General features: G+C 34.5%; 1 protein-coding gene across 5 annotated transcripts in view; it reads right to left on the bottom strand.

Moving 5' to 3' along the window:
* RUFY2 (RUN and FYVE domain containing 2) overlaps positions 1-18,323 on the bottom strand; it is a 48,295-nt gene that overhangs the window by 27,722 nt on the left and 2,250 nt on the right. For all 5 annotated transcript variants that reach the window (XR_009701749.1, XR_009701748.1, XM_061197687.1 and 2 more), the window contains exons 3-11: positions 14,394-14,511; positions 9,153-9,254; positions 7,305-7,428; positions 7,050-7,111; positions 6,152-6,217; positions 3,400-3,469; positions 1,280-1,381; positions 1,026-1,142; positions 13-180 (exon numbers count right to left, since the gene is read on the bottom strand). Coding sequence is in view for 3 of the 5 variants with exons in the window: in XM_061197687.1 (XP_061053670.1) it covers positions 13-180; positions 1,026-1,142; positions 1,280-1,381; positions 3,400-3,469; positions 6,152-6,217; positions 7,050-7,111; positions 7,305-7,428; positions 9,153-9,254; positions 14,394-14,511 (929 nt within the window). In the remaining 2 variants the exon portion in view is untranslated. The remainder of the gene's footprint in view (positions 1-12; positions 181-1,025; positions 1,143-1,279; positions 1,382-3,399; positions 3,470-6,151; positions 6,218-7,049; positions 7,112-7,304; positions 7,429-9,152; positions 9,255-14,393; positions 14,512-18,323) is intronic.

Raw genomic sequence — 18,323 nt, 5'->3', positions numbered from 1 at the left:
AACATTCCTTACCTGCAGCTTTTGATACATCTCTATGTTAATTGCTTTAACTTCCTCTAGTTGTTGTCGAAGGCCTATCAGAGTATCTTGTTTCTCATGGATATCTTTCTCCAACAACTTCATGGCAAGTTCAATCTCATGTTTCATACTAACTTGTACCGCCAGCTCATTCTCCACATCCTGTAATTCAATACAGCCTCAATTCACACACTGCTTCAGGATGTCAAAGTCAGATACACAACAGTTAATGACAACAAGAAAGAGTTACCATTTATTATGCAGACTACTCCTTTTGAGTTATAAGCCCCACTAAAGGGAATCAACTAGGCCCTATAAGAACATTCTAAATATTTTCAAATGCACGTTTTGTTAAATGAAAGCATTTTCCACATTATGTTAACTATCACTATTTTAATGGCTAGAGAATTATGTATTCTTATGCCTCATAAACTCAGTATTAATTTTCCTTAAACAAAGAAATGAAGTAGTCCATATCAGTAAAGGCCAAAGATAAATCAAAAATCCCATTTCACAAACAGTTTTAATTTCTTCTCTTCAAGAATTTTACATCAGAAGGATCCTAACATTAAAGACAAAGAGCAAAAGGGATGGAAAGGCTGGCAATACTCCCTTCTTGACCTGGATTGGTTACACAGGTATTTATGTTATAATCCATCAAGCTACATATTTGTATTTTTCTGTCAGTATTTCATAATTTAGACAGGTTAAAAAATAAGTTAATTTTAAATATGACTTTACTATTTGAATATTGATATCCGAATACATCATTCTATTCTATTTTTTGTAATGCTGGTCACAATCTACTCACTTCACAAACACAGATTGTAACACAGTTTAAAAACACTGTTTAAAAAACACTGACACAATGGGAGTTTAAAGAATTTGAAGGGACTAAGGGGATCAGATCGCTATCCCACACCAAGGAAGATAAGGCTGATAAAGATTTTAAGTGGTGCTTAAGGGTAAATTATCATTTTTACTAATGTAACTGTAATGTAACCTACTTGTTTTAACTGAGATTCATCTCGAAGCTGCCTTCTGGCTTCATTGTACATTTCATCTAGCCCCTGCCTAGAATGCTTATATGTTTGAAGCTCAGTTTCCACGTCTACTTTGGTAACCTAGGAAGAAAACATAAAACTTGTTATTCTATAATCACTACTATTAATTAATACAGCACAGATATATCCAGTCTATGCAAAAGTCCCCAAAAGGGCTATTTCTGATGCAAGACAATCTGTCTGCAATCTATACTTACTTCTAGGTGCTGCTGTGTTTTCATTAAAATCAATTTATTTTCACTTCGTAATTGATGATTTTCTTCTTGGAGTTTAATGATATTATTCTTTGCTATTGCTAACTAAAAATAAAACAGGGGCAAGAAAAAAAGATTTTAAACATCTTTATTTATTCTTGCTTTACAGGTTACGTTCATGACTATAACAACAGAAAATAAAATTCGAAAACTTGTAAAATGTCTCTCACATCTACAGAAATTGTCATAAGAAAAATGTGCTCCTATTATCCCAAGATACCAATTAAAGAAATTATACTCTTATTTCTATTTCCTTTTGTTAGCCAGTCAAATCGTATGTTAGTAGAAACATATTGCTTATCTGATTTATAATGTCCTGAATACAAAGTGCATGAGTAAGCATATGAAGAATTATATGGTAAACAGTAAGACTGTAAAAACTTGTGTAAAGACAAAAACATCTGTAAGGAAAGTTCTTCTATTATTGAAAATGTAACACAGACATTCATGATAATCAAATAGGACACCCTTGTGAAATCTGGGCATGCTGAGTAACTGACGATCACAAATACGAGACAGCTCTCACCCTCAGAGTTAAATATGAATGACCAAGTGACTTGGCTCTGAAGCCTAGAATGAAAAGAGGGATCCTAGGAAAGGAAAGCAGGAACTACTCCCCAATGTTGGCTTGCAAATAAATTTATGAACACTTGGTCAGAAATGCAACTCGAACTTCACAGTGCGCCTATTATGGTCAAGAAGAGGCACAAACTAGTGAGGAGCTCTCTCTAATGGTCCCAATCTATCAAACTATCAAATGGTCCTAAACTATCAAAATGAAAATGCAGTCATGCAAACAGTCATGTGCTTCCTGGTTTGGGAAAATTAGGCCAGTTCTAAAAGAAATATGAATTTTAATTAACATGTAAAGTAGGGTTCATAGCACTAAAACAGATTTCTTCCTCTAGCCTAAATAATTCTGAAAATGGAAAGCAATAATTCTTTTTTTTAAAATTTATTTATTTTATTTTTATTATTTATTTTTGGCTGCATTGGGTCTTCGTTGCTGCGCCGGCTTTCTCTAGTTGCGGCGAGCGGGTGCTACTCTTTGTTGCGGTGCGCGGGCTTCTCACTGCGGTGGCTTCTCTTGCTGTGGAGGACGGGCTCTAGGCTCATGGGCTCTAGAGCGCAGGCTCAGTAGTTGTGGCGCACGGGCTTAGTTGCTCCGCGGCATGTGGGATCTTCCCGGACCAGGGCTTGACCCCGTGTCCCCTGCATGGCAGGCAGACTCTTAACCACTGAGCCACCAAGGAAGTCCGGAAAGCAATAATTCTATGGTTAGATAGATTAAAAAAAAAAAAAAAAAAAAAAAAAAACTTATCTCAAAAGCAACTTTACAAATAGTATTAAAAAGAGATCTGAAGGAGTTCCCTGGTGGCCTAGAGGTTAGGATTCAGCACTGTCACGGCTGTGGCCTGGGTTCCATCCCTGGCTGGGGAACTGAGATCCCACAAGCTGTGCAGCATGGCCAAAATATTTTTTTCGAAGTTTTTTTAAAAAGTTAAAAAAAAAAAAAAAAGTTAAAAAAAAAAGAGAGCTGAGATAAATTTCTGGTTCTGCAACCACCAGACAACTACTTCGACAATGCAGGAAACCAGAGCACATGGGATGAGTTTTACACATGGGAGGGTGGAGAAAGGGCGTACATGATCGTGGAGTGATGCTTGTAAGGAAAAGTAATCTGAATAGGAGAACACGGGGGACAGGATCATTTTAATGGTAATTTCTAACTATAGGTGATACAGGTCATCCAGATTAAAAAAAGAGACTCGTGGTTTATTTACAGAAGAGTTGTATGCATTTCATCTTTGGGGCTCATTTCCAGAAGTTGAGTATCTCAAACAATTCACAGATTCACCTAAGAATTTGCCGGAGAATACATGGTTTCTTTAGAACTTATGATCATCAATTACAACTATACTATAAGTATTCCATCATAATGATGAAAATGTGTTTGTGTGTGTGTGTGTGTGTGCACGCTTGATGCATTCATACTTAAAATGGAAAAGGATCACCAATACTAGGTCCATGAAAGGCAATTATCCATGGCTAGGTGACAATACCTCTTCAATCAGCTTAGTATTTGACTTTTCTAAAGAGTCAACTCTTGAATGGAGACTGCTGACTGTGCTGCTGAAATTAATAAAGAAAAAACTCATTCAGAATCACACAAACTCACAAAGGCAAGAAAAAGTATGTTATCCTGGACTCATCATGTTGACCGACATGCACCAACTGCCCTGTCTGAATTTTTGACTGTGGGAAGTTTCATTAAGTTGGAGAACTTGATCTGACTAACAGAGCAATAAAATCTGTAGCAAAAGAATAAAATTTTCTATTAAAATTCCATTTGATGCTGCTCATTATATTTTTCTGTCTTCTTAGGGTCCTTCTTACATTTAACTTATAACATTTAGGGATTAAAATTCCACACAAAGATTACTAAATATTGTTAAAACTAAATTTAAAACTATTTTAAATCTAGGATGAATTTTAAATGTCCACTTTATAATTAAGTGGCTTAATGAAACTTGTAAATAGTGGTCTTCAACACAAGCTCCATCTGTTCGCCCTCTCCACTTGCATAATAACTTAAAGACCTCCAAAGTCACCCACGGTTTGGGAAATGTGAATATGAGACACCCAGCATCAGGTATCCAATCAGCCTGCAGCTAAGCAATCACCCGTCTTTCAAGGATAGAGTCAAAAGTCAGGTTACAGTATATGAACAAATTTGTTCTGTGCATTTTTACTTAAATCGATCAAGATTGGACATTATTGTACATTTTACTGAGTCATTTTTCAAGGCCTGCTTGATTCTACCATCTCAAACTTTCTCTAATAAAATGAAATATGCTGTATACGTTACAGTAAAATCTATAATAGATTCAACAAATTTTATACTAGCCTCAGAAATAAGTAATGGCATATTAGTTTAACTGATGAAACAAGAAAAATGTTTTTCTACTCATATTAAATCATTTTAAAAATACAATCATTCTTAGGTAAACAACTTGAATTTTTCACAAACAGCACAAGGGTATCCTGATGGTGATATGTAATAAGTACAGGACTAGGAGATGGAAGACCAAGTTTATAGTCCCTGCTTTTCTACTTTCTAATTGTGTCACCTTCAAAGTTGTAAAACCTTTCTGAGCTTCAGTTTCCTTATCTATAAAATCAGACAATGATATTTGCCCTACTTTTATGTGAGAATCAATAAAATAATAATCAAAAAGCACTTTTAAAAACAATAAACCCTCAACAGTTGTTTTCTTTAAGTGAAGGATAATAAATAAGTTCTATTTTTTCTGTTTTCTATACTTTTGAAATATTCTAAATGTACAAGAACTACTTTCTAAAGAGACAAACAATAAAAAATTTAATACATAAAACATACAAAAGTAAGGTACCAGTACTGCTGTAACTCAATAATACACATAATTGAAAAGGGAATGAGAAAGCTCTTCTTAACTGAATGAAATAAACTCTAAAGATAAACAGTTGAGTAAGAATAGTAAAGAACAGACTAGTGTAAAAAGTATGCTACCCTATGTATCTCTGGAGGCATACACAAGAACCTAGTGTATTAATTACTCCCAAAGAGGGAAACCAGATGGTTGGAGATCAGGAAAGAGGGAAATTTTTCATTTTATGTTCCTTTTGAAGTTCGAACCATGTGAATATATTACCTATTCCCAAATAGTGAATAAAAAATTAAAAGTAAATAAATAAGCAGTACAAGGTTGCATTCAGATATACAATCCCAGAAATACAAATTACAAAATACACATATATATGCATATATTTCCTATGATACCAATTATTAAAACTCCATGATAAAAAAAAAAAAAGACACTGATATAAGATCTTTCTTCTCTCTCTAACTTCAGAGAGAAAGCAAGAGCTACAACTTATTAGTTTCTTTTTCTAAAATGGGAAAATGTTTAGCTGTATTTTCTGATTGTAATGCATGTTTATTGAGTGAAACTCAGAAAATATAGAAAAGTATAAAGAAATTAAAAAATTATTCATAATATCACCCAGAGATAGCCATTTTTGAATTATTCATTTTAGTTAATGAGAACAGTCTGTTTCTAACAATGTAGTAAATATTATTCACTATACCTGTGCTATCTGGTATGGCAGCCATAAGCCACATGTGGCTTCTCTGAATTGAAATGTGCTGTAAGTGTAAAATGCACATTGAATTTTGAAGACAGTACAACAAAATATATAAAATATCTCATATTTCATGTTTTTTATTTTTTTAATGTGGTTACTAGAAATTTTAAATTACCTTTGTGACTCACATTATATTTCTACTAGACAGAACTATACTATACTATTTTACACACAGATCTCAGAAATTCTTCCCAGATAGAGTATTCACTAACAGCTTCAATGACCAGGTGACATTGTAAGGAGAAAACTTCCACCATGGAAGATGACAGTCACACTGACACGTGAAGTCCTTTGAAGTAGGAAAAATGAATTTTTGAACCACCAAAATGATATAAACTTTCACCCTATCCAGCCTTTTTTTCTCAAGGGTAGAGGGATAAGTCTGAAATTCTATTTTTAAATGTCTCTGAAGATTCTATTTAAAAATATGACTCTCATTTTCTGCTGAAAATCAATTATTTCCAATAATTCTCTGTATTCTCAATTTCCATTCACTCTCTATCCCCTCAACCCCTTTTCAAAGATGCTTAGAAAAAAGGAATTAGGGTTAAGATGACCTGAAGTGGGGGAAAAAAAACCCTAAGACAGCATCCAAAATGTACTAAGTATCCATGTGTCCATAATACTTACTTCAGTTGTCTATTTAATTCTTCAACATAATTCTTCTGGTCTAATATGGCAGCAATTTGAACATTCCTAGAGGAGGGGAAAAAGTAGCTTTGTGCTAACTGGAAAGGTATTTACTGGGTGACCAAAAACAAAAAAAAACCACAAAAGATCTAAATCATCTAAAATTGTTGTTAAACCATAATGGTAAAACAACATTATCTTGCCTTTAAAATAAAATTCAAGAATCTTTATAATCATATAGCAGCAAGCTGTGTACTAAATAACTGTAACTTTTGTTAAATAAATTACTTGCTAATATTAAACAATACCATTAGTATGTTTTTAAATTTTTTTGCATTTACTTTTTTAAGAAATATATTTGACATATAACATTGTGTAAATTTAAGGTGTACAACATGTTAATATAATACATTTAATATTGTGATATGATTGCCATTATGTCTTAAAATAAACCAGCATTTGTAAGCTTATGAATAATAAGCTTTCATTTCTTTTTATCACAGAAACAGAGCTGACTATTAAAATGGGTCTCCGTGGAATTCCCTGGCAGTCCAGTGGTTAGGACTCCACACTCTCAGTGCCAAGGGCCCAGGTTCGATCCCTGGTCAGGGAACTAAAATCCCATAAGCCGTGCAGCACAACCAAAAAATAAATAAATAAAAAATAAAATGGGTCTCCGAACTACTGGTATGACCAAAAGTCATACTTCAGATTAAAACCTCCTTCTAAGTGATTTTTGCTTTGTAACCCTTGTAAATGGAAGTGAAAACAAAACAAAGCAGGAACTACACAGAATAAAAGGAAATAACAACCACATTGCAAATAGATGGACCTCATACTGATTTGTAAAGAGCTACATATAAAATACAACATGTGAAATAACTTATGAAAATCATACCTTTCTTTATTTCCAATATCTTCTTCATTCTTTAAATACATGGAAAAATCAATCACTCCAACCTAAAGTAAATAAAGTTATTCTTATTTAGAGGGTGGAAATTCTAGAAGTACCTTTAACATACAACTGACTTTCATCCCTAATTTTTCTCTAGTGTTTAACAGCACTGTTTACAACTTAGAGTAATACCTGGATCAAAGAGGAACAGTACAAACTGAAAACACTCTGCATTTGGCACTAGTCATTCTCACTTACTTGTGAGTCTAAATCCTCTCCCTTTACACACAGATTAGCGTCTATCACATTCAGGCCAACCAGCAGCCCAACAATTACTGCTCCTTCTTCTTCCATCATTAGTGCATGATACTCATAGAATTCACTGTGAAAATTAAAATAATAAAAATCTTAAATTACAAATTTATTTCGAAAACTAAATTTTAAAATCTCAATACCTTATTACAAGCATGGAACCAATATAAATTAGGTAACTTGAAATTAGCCTTTCTATATGCAAATAACTTAAAATTTTTGAGATTTAAATGTCTATAAAGAAAATGTAAAAGAAACGGACTGAAGGAGATTAAAGAGGAAAAGGAGTTTTGAGAGACAGAAAAGAGAAGCAAACAGAGATTTAAAAAAAAAAAGGGGGGGGCATCATTGAGGCCTGGAATGTTTGTGACTCTCAAAAGATACAGTGACTGCTGCTGATCTGATTATGATACTTTTTAGTACAGTTGAATTTTCATCCCAGGATTTATTAAGACGCTTAGGATAAAGACTAATGTGGGGAAACGAACATAAGAAACATTTCAAGTCCATTTTCAAGTCAATGCATTTGGTATATCTACTGCAAGTGCTCTTAATAGATAAGCATTAAAGATATTTATGGATATCTAGATCCCAAAAAATGTTCAAACAAGAGACTTGTGAAAGAAATAGGACAGCTTAAAAACTAAGACTTGACAACTAATACTCAGAAAACTATTTATCACTGTCTCATGCCTTCTTCAAGGAGTCCCATGTATATTACTTAATCACCTTAATTAACCTTCAGAATATCGTTGAGAAATTGAAGGTATTTAAAGCATGGTCATTCTCATTTAACAAATGGGAAAACCAAGATGTACAACTGGAGTCACAAGTAAAATAAAAAACGACCACGGACTTCCCTGGTGGTCCAGTGGTAAAGAATCCGCCTTCCAGTGCAGGGGATGAGGGTTTGATCCCTGGTCGGGGAACTAAGATTCCACGTGCCGAGGGGCAACTAAGCCCACAGGCCACAACTACTAAGCCCATGTGCCTCAACTAGAGAGCCCGCGTGCTGCAAACTACAGAGCCCACGCGCTCTGGAGCCTGCACACCACAACTACAAAGCCCACGTGCTCTGGAGCTCACGCGCCATAACTACAGAGAGAAAACCCACATGCCACAACTAGAGAGAAGCCCATGTGTTGCAACAAAGAGCCTAAGCACCGCAACAAAAAAGATCCCGCATTCCACAACGAAGACCCGATGGAGCCAAAAATAAAAATAAATAAATAAATTAAAAAAAAGAAAACATTAAAAAAAAGACCAGATTCTCCAAAATATCACAGAGGCACTCTAAGAGAACAAGGGCGAATAGAGGGGCTGCCATGGGCCCACTCCCTTTGAGAACTGATATCCTTGCTTTGAAAGTCTGTCTTAAACATTTGGCCTTCAATTTAAACTGACAGTTTAAAAAGCGCCCACAATACAGTCAAAGCAGTAGTTTGGACATTCAAGATCTAAAAAGAAACCTCCTGAATTAAAGCCCCAAATTCCAATACAAATTTTTATTCATAGAATTAACTGTAATTTAGGAAAAAATTAAAACTTAGAAATATGACATATAAATTTCCACCTTGTCAGCCAATAAAACTCTTACAGTATTCATTTTTTAGGCTAGTTCTTGATCCACGTTATATCCCCACCATGCTTTTCTATCTCATTTTGCTCCTCCTTTTATTTTATGCCATCGTAATGTATTTTACATATCGTTTCATACTATATCTTCAATCCTTTTTGGGAAACAGTATATAAATGAAATAAAATATGAAAATGAACATGATTTAATGGTAATACCTCAAGAGATCCCTTTGAATAATTAAGCAACGCAGGTAGTCAGCCATTTTTTTTTGCATGAGGGCTAATCGAAGCCACGCTCTTGCACGACCCAGGGGGGTCCTGAAAAGCAAAACCCAACAGTCAGAAAAGAGCCCCAGCGCAAAGATTATAGACTACATCTTCTACCTTTGTTGAAGTACACATTGATAAAGAAAAAAGGCAATTTATCATGGTTTTATCTTAGTTTCTAGAGCTTCAAGTCAGCTCTTTGAGCATGCAAACCAATCCCTGGGAGCTTTTTAAGTCTCTAAGATAAATCTGCACCTACAGGACATCTAGGTATCATTTTATGCCTTGGAAAAAAAGACTCTCTAAATAGTGAGGATATTTCCACAAGAAATATTTTAGCAGAATAGGCTTAGCCCTCTAAATATGATTCTACAAAATGCATCAATAAAGGCAATATAAGGCTCGCAAAAAATAACTGATATTATATCTGAATTTAAAAAATCATGACAAAGCTAAGAAGGTATCTAGATGCTAATTAATTAGAAAGAATCACTGCTTGCTATTTTTCAAATGTTTCTTTTATCCAGTTGTCGTTTAAAACATTAAATCTCCTCTTTAATGTGGAGGCCTGATGGGAACAGAACTTTTAAAACGAATTTGTCTGAAAGGCTGTGGACCAGGCCATTTTGCTGGCTATAAGCAGTGTCTCTGGGACAGAGGGAGCACACAGCTCTTCTTAAAACTGAAAGTATCCTGCAACCTTACCAAATACATTGATTAGTTCTAGTAGTTTTCTGGTGGCATCTTTAGGATTTTCTATGTATAGTATCATGTCATCGGCAAACAGTGACAGTTTTACTTCTTCTTTTCCAATTTGTATTTCTTTTATATCTTTTCCTTCTCTGATTGCTGTGGCTAGGACTTCCAATACTATGTTGAATAATAGTGGTGAGAGTGGACATCCTTGTCTTGTTACCGATCTTAGAGGAAATGCTTTCAGGTTTTCACCATTGAGTATGATGTTTACTGTGGGTTTGTCATATATGGTTTTTATTATGTTGAGGTAGGTTCCCTCTATGCCCACTTTCTGGAGAGTTTTTATCATAAATGGGTGTTGAATTCTGTCAAAAGCTTTTTCTGCATCTATTGAGATGATCTTATGGTTAACAATGAAAGATCAGAAAGAGAAACTAAGGAAACAATAAAAGAATAAAATGCCTAGGAATAAACCTACCTAAGGAGGCAAAAGACTTGTACTCAGAAAACTATAAAACACTGATGAAAGAAATCAAAGATAACATAAACAGATGGAGAGATATACCATTCTGCTAGATTGGAAGAATCAATATTGTGAAAATGACTATACTACCCAAAGCAATCTACAGGTTCAATGCAATCCCTATCAAATTACCAATGGCATTTTTCACAGAACTAGAACAAAAAATTTTACAACTTGTATGGAAACACAAAAGACCCCAACTGGCCAAAGCAATCTTGAGAAAGAAAAATGGAGCTGGAGGAATCAAGCTCCCTGACTTCAGACTATACTACAAAGCTACAGTAATCAAGACAGTATGGTACTGGCACAAAAACAGAAATATAGATCAATGGAACAGGATAGAAAGCCCAGAGATAAACCCACGCACATATGGTCACCTTATCTTTGATAAAGGAGGCAAGAATATACAATGGAGAAAGGACAGCCTCTTCAGTAAGTGGTGCTGGGAAAAACGGATAGATACATGTAAAAGAATGAAATTAGAACACACCATTAACACCATACGCAAAAATAAACTTAAAATGGATTAAAGAACTAAATGTAAGGCCAGACACTATAAAACTTTTAGAGGAAAACATAGGCAGAACACTCTATGACATACATCACAGCAAGATCCTTTTTGACCCACCTCCTAGAGTAAGGGAAATAAAAACAAAAATAAACAAATGGGACCTAATGAAAGTTAAAAGCTTTTGCACAGCAAAGGAAACCATAAACAAGATGAAAAGACAACCCTCAGAATGGGAGAAAATATTTGCAAATGAAGCAACTGACAAAGGATTAATCTCCAAAATATACAAGTAGCTCACACAGCTCAATATCACAAAAAACAAACAACCCAATCCAAAAATGGGCAGAAGACCTAAATAGACATTTCTCCAAAGAAGATATACAGATGGCCAGCAAATACATGAAAAGATGCTCAACATCACTAATCATGAGAGAAATGCAAATCAAAACCACAATGAGGTATTACCTCACACCAGTCAGAATGGCCATCATCAAAAAGTCTACAAACAATAAATGCTGGAGAGGGTGTGGAGAAAAGGGAACCCTCCTGCACTGTTGGTGGGAATGTAAATTGATACAGCCACTATGGAGAACAGTATGGAGGTTCCTTAAAAAAATAAAAATAGAACTACCATATGACCCAGCAATCCCACTAATGGGCATATACCCTGATTCAAACCGTAATTCAAAAAGAGTCAGGTACCACAATGTTCACTGCAGCACTATTTACAATAGCCAGGACATGGAAGCAACCTAAATGTCCATCAACAGATGAATGGATAAAGAAGATGTGGCACATATATACAATGGAATATTACTCAGCCATAAAAAGGAACGAAATTGAGTTTTTGTAATGAGGTGGATGGACCTAGAATTTGTCATACAGAGTGAAGTAAGTCAGAAAGAGAAAACCAAACACCGTATGCTAACGCATGTATATGGAATTTTAAAAAGCAGTACGGATGAACCTAGTGGCAGGGCAGGAATAAAGATGCAGATGTAGAGAACAGACTTGAGGGCACGGAGGGGAAGGGGAAGCTGGGACAAAGTGAGAGAGTACCACTGACATATATACACTACCAAATGTAAAATGGATGGCTAGTTGGAAGCTGCTGCATAGCACAGGGAGATCAGCTCGGTGCTTTGTGACCACCTAGAGGGGTGGGATAGGGAGGGTGGGAGGGAAGTTCAAGAGGGAGGGGATATGTGGATATATGTATACATAGAGCTGATTCACTTTGTTGTACAGCAGAAACTAACACAACATTGTAAAGCATTTATACTCTAATAAAGATGTAAAAAAAAACCTGAAGGTGTTTGTGCTCAAGATGAAAACTAATTCTATCTAGGCAAGAGATGTGCTGATGTGTACAAAGCAAAAAACAACACAGTAACTCCTTGTGGCAAACTGAACAAAACCAGCCATCTGGGGAAAGGTGACCTGTGCTCATGGTAACAGTGGCATGGTTTGCACCAAATTCTGAAGCAACCTTCCTGCTAAGGTCATTGGACACAGAATCCGTGTGATGCTATACCCTTCAAGGATTTAAACTTATTGAAAAGTAAATAAATAAAAGTGTGGATTTGTTCTCTTGCTAAAAAAAATTTAATCTCATATCTCTCTTATCCAAATTCTTATCATTTAGTAAAAATAAAACCAAGTTTTACAGAATATGTATGACTTTTTTAAAGAGAAATATATCATTCACACTTTTATGTTTTCTTATGCAGAGAACATTTTGTCAGGTAATGTGGGAGGAAACTTAATCTTCACTTCAAACAGCTAACAAATTTCTTATGGCTTAGCATTTTATTTTATTTATTTTATTTAATTTTATTTATTTATTTATTTTTATCACCCACCCACCTCGGGCTTAGCATTTTAATGAATGTTATTTTTCAGAAAACATTTTTTACTTTTGTAGAGTTTGGCTTTTTAAAAACAATATGAACATGTATTTTCATATTAAAATGAAACCAAATCTTATATTTCTTTTTGAGAGTTAAATTCCCCTTTTCCTCTCTTTGTTAAAAACTGCTACACCTTATATACCATTATAAGAAATATGAAGTGTGAACATCACTTGCTATTTAATTCTAAAAACTGGGTTTAAATCCTGGCTCTGCCACTTATTAACTGTAACTTCTTTGATCTTTACTTTTCACATCTATACAATTATCATGATAATCTCTACCCTAAGGTTGATTTAAGCGCTAAATGAGATAATTCATGTAAAACAATTATCCTGTTACCCTGATACAGTACTCAATGAATAGTAGCTATTTACTTTTATCACTCAATTAAGTACAACTTGCAAACATTTGGATGTTGTGATAACAGAAAACACTACCATATTCCCTATAACATACAAAACCCTAAATTGTAAAGCTAAGAGAAAGCAAACTGATAATCTGACAAAAAATGGTAAGCATAAAAAAAAAAGTTATCTCATTCACAAGAATTAAGATAAACTAAAGTAAGCTCTTCTATCTTAATCACACCCTGAAGAACATAAGACCTTAGCCTTAACAGCAAAAAACCTGCAAAAAATTTTCAACACTCATGAGTCACTAGCTAGAACATAAAGCTTTTAGGACATTTCATATACAGTTTTTCCTCAGTATTTGTGGGGGATTGGTTCCAGGACCCCCTCCGATACCAAAATCCATGGATACTCAAGTCCCTTATATAAAATGGCATAGTATTTTGCATATAACCTATGCACATCCTCCCATATACTTTAAATCATCTCTAGATTACTTATAATACCTAATACAAAGTAAATACTATGTAAATAGTTGCCAGGGTGTGGCAAATTCAAGTTTTGCTTTTTGAAACCTTCTGAAAAAAATTTTTTTGAATATTTTTGATCCAAAGTTGGTTGTATCTGCAGATGCAAAACCCACAGATATTGAGGGCCAGCTGCACCTTCATCTAGTCAAACAGGCAGATGACAATATAGATCCCAATTTTAAGAATAAAAAAAAGTAATTTGCACAAGTCCTGTGGTACATAAATGGCTTATCAGAGAACTCAAATCTCCTGAGCCTTTGCCCAGGATTTAGCTTAAATCAGTCTTCAAATAGTACAACTGCCTACTACTGCAAACTAGCATAATACTCAGGAAACAGAAATGCATAATTGATACATCCTATCTTAAAAGAACTTGCTTATTTCCTGCAATACAATTCAGAATTTAAGTAAGTGATATAAGAGTGACTATAATGATAGCAGTATAAAAGAAACAGCACTTAATTCTTATTGAAGGGGCTAAGAAAAATTTCATAAAGGAAATGAAATTTGAGCTGAGCCATAAAGAATAAACAGAATTTTATTAGAAGAGAATGCAAGAAGGCTACATAAGGCTGCGAGAAGATAATAAACTAGACTGTGAGGTACTTTTAAGGAACAGTAAATATACTTCTACGGTGAGGGAGGAACAAGTAATAAGATTACTTACTTAAGACCAGGTAAATCCCGGACACTAGCTCCTATTTCCTCTGCTTCTGGGTACAGCTTCTCCACCAGTTCCAAAGGGCCCCATATAGTTTTGTTATAACTCAAAAATGATTTTCTTACTTTAAAAAGAAAATATAATGCATATAACTTCAACTTACAAAACTGTAGTAACCTCATGTTAAATACTTAGTTTCAACATTTCTAACTTAACATACAATTATTCAGAGACCTTTCCTCTCTTATCACTACACAGCCCTGTTGATCAGGAGCCTTTCATCAGGATTCTGATATTCTCCCTATCAGAAATATGCACCTTGGTCATTTTTCCATATCAGAAATATGCAAGTAGGTAATTAAAGTAGAAGAACAACTAAGCTCATTCTTTTTTTTTTTAAACTTTCTTTTTTTTATAGATATTTATTTATTTTATTTTGCGCAGGCTTCTCGATAGCTGTGGCGCACAGGCTCAGTAGTTGCAGCGCATGGGCTCTGTAGTTGGTGGCGCGAGGGCTCCAGAGCACACGGGCTCTCTAGTTGTGGTGTGCAGGCTCAGCAGTTGCAGTGCATGGGCTTAGCTGCTCTGCAGCATGTGGGATCTTAGTTCCCCGACCAGGGATTGAACCGGCGTCCCCTGCATTGCAAGACCGATTCTTAACCACTGGACCACCAGGGAAGTGCCATAGGCTCATTCTTTACCAGTACAAAAATAAGACTGGTGGCCCTAGCAGGCTGATCTTTACCAGTTTATTCAATAAACCAAGGACAAATAGTTATTTTACTTTTAAACACAAAAAATTGTGACTTTACTTTTCCTTTTATTTGAATGTGAGATTTGGGTAATATAAAACCATGAAATCACTATTTTTCCTTCTAATGCTGACCAGATCTCCTGTAGATCCAGTGTGCCTATCATATGCACCACCCAAAAGCCAGCAAGATAGGCAATTTTTCCCTGGGGGAGAAAAATCAATCAGCACAATGTAGCTTTATAATGGTTGATCAAGATAGGCATTTGACTGTTAGGATATGCCTCATGATATTTTGGGAAGTAAAGGAAAATATATTCAGAAAAGAGTTTAAAATGTAACTATCGTGGCCATCATTTGGCAAATTCCATTTCAGCAGGCTGGGGGAAAATAAAGACCTATGTCACTGCTATTATTTTTTTTTTAATAAAAAGGAAGTTTTTCAAAAAGCAAATTAAAACTAAAGGCCTGAGATAAGACTGTTGACTTCCTGATGTATTAAAAGAAGTATTCAGAGACTGAGAATATCAAGAGTAGGCAAAAATGTGGGGAAACAAACACATTCACTGTTGTTTGATTAATCAGTGAAGCCTTTACAGACATCAGTTGCCTATATCCTTTGACCCAATAATTCTACTCCTAGGAATCCTAAAGAAATCATAGCACGTGTGTACAAACATATATATCCAAAGATGTCCTTACAGCATAATTTTAATAATAAAAAACTGGAAACACCGAAGTGTACATTAAGAGGAAAGTAGTTAAATAAGTCATGGTATACATATACTATGAAATATTTTACAGCCATTAAAAATGTGATAAAGACCTCTATGTAAATGGCAAAATCTCCAAACCATACCATTGTTTTGTTTTGTTTTTTTAAATAGGGAAAAAAAGAAAGTCACAGAATAATACAGCATGATTTTATTTAGAGTAAAAGAAAAAATCACCTATAGTTCAATTAAAAAAAGAAAGAAAGAAAAACAGAAAAGAGCTGGAAGAATGACAAAGATTCCCTTAGAGAGATGAATGGAAGAGAATGAAGGGAAATTATGTTTTTGCTCCATGTGCTTCTATGTTGTTTGATTCATGTACAAAAAGAACATATTTCACTATTATATATAATTTTTAAAATTATTTTAACTCTAATTAAAGAAAAAGTGGAATCTGAAAAAACAAAAACAAAAAAACCAAACTCATAGATACACAGAACAGATTGGTGGTTGCCAGGGTTGGAGGGTGGGAATGGATGAAATGAGTAAAGATGGTCAAAAGGTACAAACTTCTAGTTATAAAAGAAGTCCTGGGGATGTAATGTACATAATGACTACAGTTATTGTATTGTAGATTGTATTGTATATTTGAAAGCTGCTAAGAGTAAATCTTAAAAGTTCTCATCACAAGAAAAAAAATCTTGTAACTATGTGTGGTAATGGCTGTTAACTAGGTTTATTGTGGTGATCATTTCACAATATATAAAAATATTGAATCGTGTTGTACCCATTAAACTAATATGTTATATGTCAATTATATCTCAATAAATATAAACAAATTTTAATTTTAAAATGAATACATTAATAACATCACATATAGGGTTTCTCAAATTTCAATGCCAAGGCTCCTTCTCAGTTTAAAGTACATTTTATTAAAACCATGTTTAGGTAAATCTCTTCTTTTGCTTTTCACATTTACCCTTACTCTCATGTGCCATAGTCAGAAACTCCCCCTAAGTGTGCATCAGCAGATGCATGGATAAAGAAGATGTGGTATATATACACAATGGAATATTTGCCATAAAAAAGAATGGAATAATACCATTTGCAGCAACACGGATGGACCTAGAGATCATCATACTAAGTGAAGTAGTCAGTCAGAGAAAGACAAGTATCATATGATATCACTTATATGTGGAATCTAAAAAAATGATACAAATGAACTTACTTACAAAAGGGAAATAGACTCAGAGACATAGAAAACAAATTTATGGTTACCAAAGGGGAAAGGGGGGGGGGATAAATTAGGAGTTTGGGATTAAAATATACACAGTACTATACATAAAATAGATAACCAATAAGGACCTACTGTATAGCACAGGGAACTATACTCAATATCTTGTAATAACCTATAATGGAAAAGAATCTAAAGAAGAATATAGATATATAAAATATACATATATATAATATATATATAAAACTGAATCACTTTGCTGTACACCTGAAACTAACACAATATTGTAAATCAACTATATTTCAATAAAAATTTTTTTAAAAAAAGAACTTTCCAACTTACCCAGGCTTCTGGTATACCAACATAAAAGCAAGCTTCTCTTCCTTTTTAATAGTCACCTTAGTACACAACTGTTACATAGCCCTCTACAGAGCTCTGATCATATGAACCAGAGATCAAAGTAGTTACTATAAGTAAAAGAACAGTAATATAATACAAACACATAAAAATAATTCAATATGAAATGTATAGATGAATACAATATCCACTGTTATCATCATTTTCAGGGAGCACTCACATTTCTACAATAACCCAATCCAGAAGACAATTTTTCTAGATATGTTTCCATGCACTAAGGAGGTTCATATTTCAACAATCAACTATTTTAATGTATTTGTTCAAGAGAGCTCAAACTAGTAATTATAGTTCATACCAGAATCACCAAGCTTAAAATTTTCTATATAACTCTATAGTTGTCCTAGAAAATGGAAATCAGCTCAGGGTATGTTGAAAACATTTTTAAATCAAATACACTTTCTACAGGGACTTCCCTGGTTGTCTAGTGGTTAAGAATCCACCTTCCAACACAGGGGACGTGGGCTCAATCCCTGGTCGGGGAGCTAAGATCCCACATGCCACAGGGCAACTAAGCCAGCGTGCCGCGACTACTGAGCCTGAGTATTCTGGAGCCCGCACGCCGCAACTAGAGAAGCCTGTGCACCGCAACAAAGAGCCGGCATGCTGCAACTAAGACCCGATGCAGCCAAATAAATAAATAAATAGTTTTTTTTTAAAACAAAAGAGTATACAAATACCCTTTTTACAAAACACTAACAACTAAGGATTTTCTGAAGACCACCAATTAGAAAACATAAAGTAGTAGGGTATTTTCTCCTAAAACCAACCCACCTAGTATTTTTAAAGTAACAGTAATTATGGCCTCAAAAAAAATCACATTT

This window comes from Eubalaena glacialis, chromosome 1 (assembly GCF_028564815.1).
Source record: "Eubalaena glacialis isolate mEubGla1 chromosome 1, mEubGla1.1.hap2.+ XY, whole genome shotgun sequence".
Taxonomy (NCBI): Eukaryota; Metazoa; Chordata; class Mammalia; order Artiodactyla; family Balaenidae; genus Eubalaena; species Eubalaena glacialis.
The sequence above is the reverse complement of the archived record's forward strand: the minus strand, read 5'-3'. Positions and strand labels throughout refer to the sequence as shown.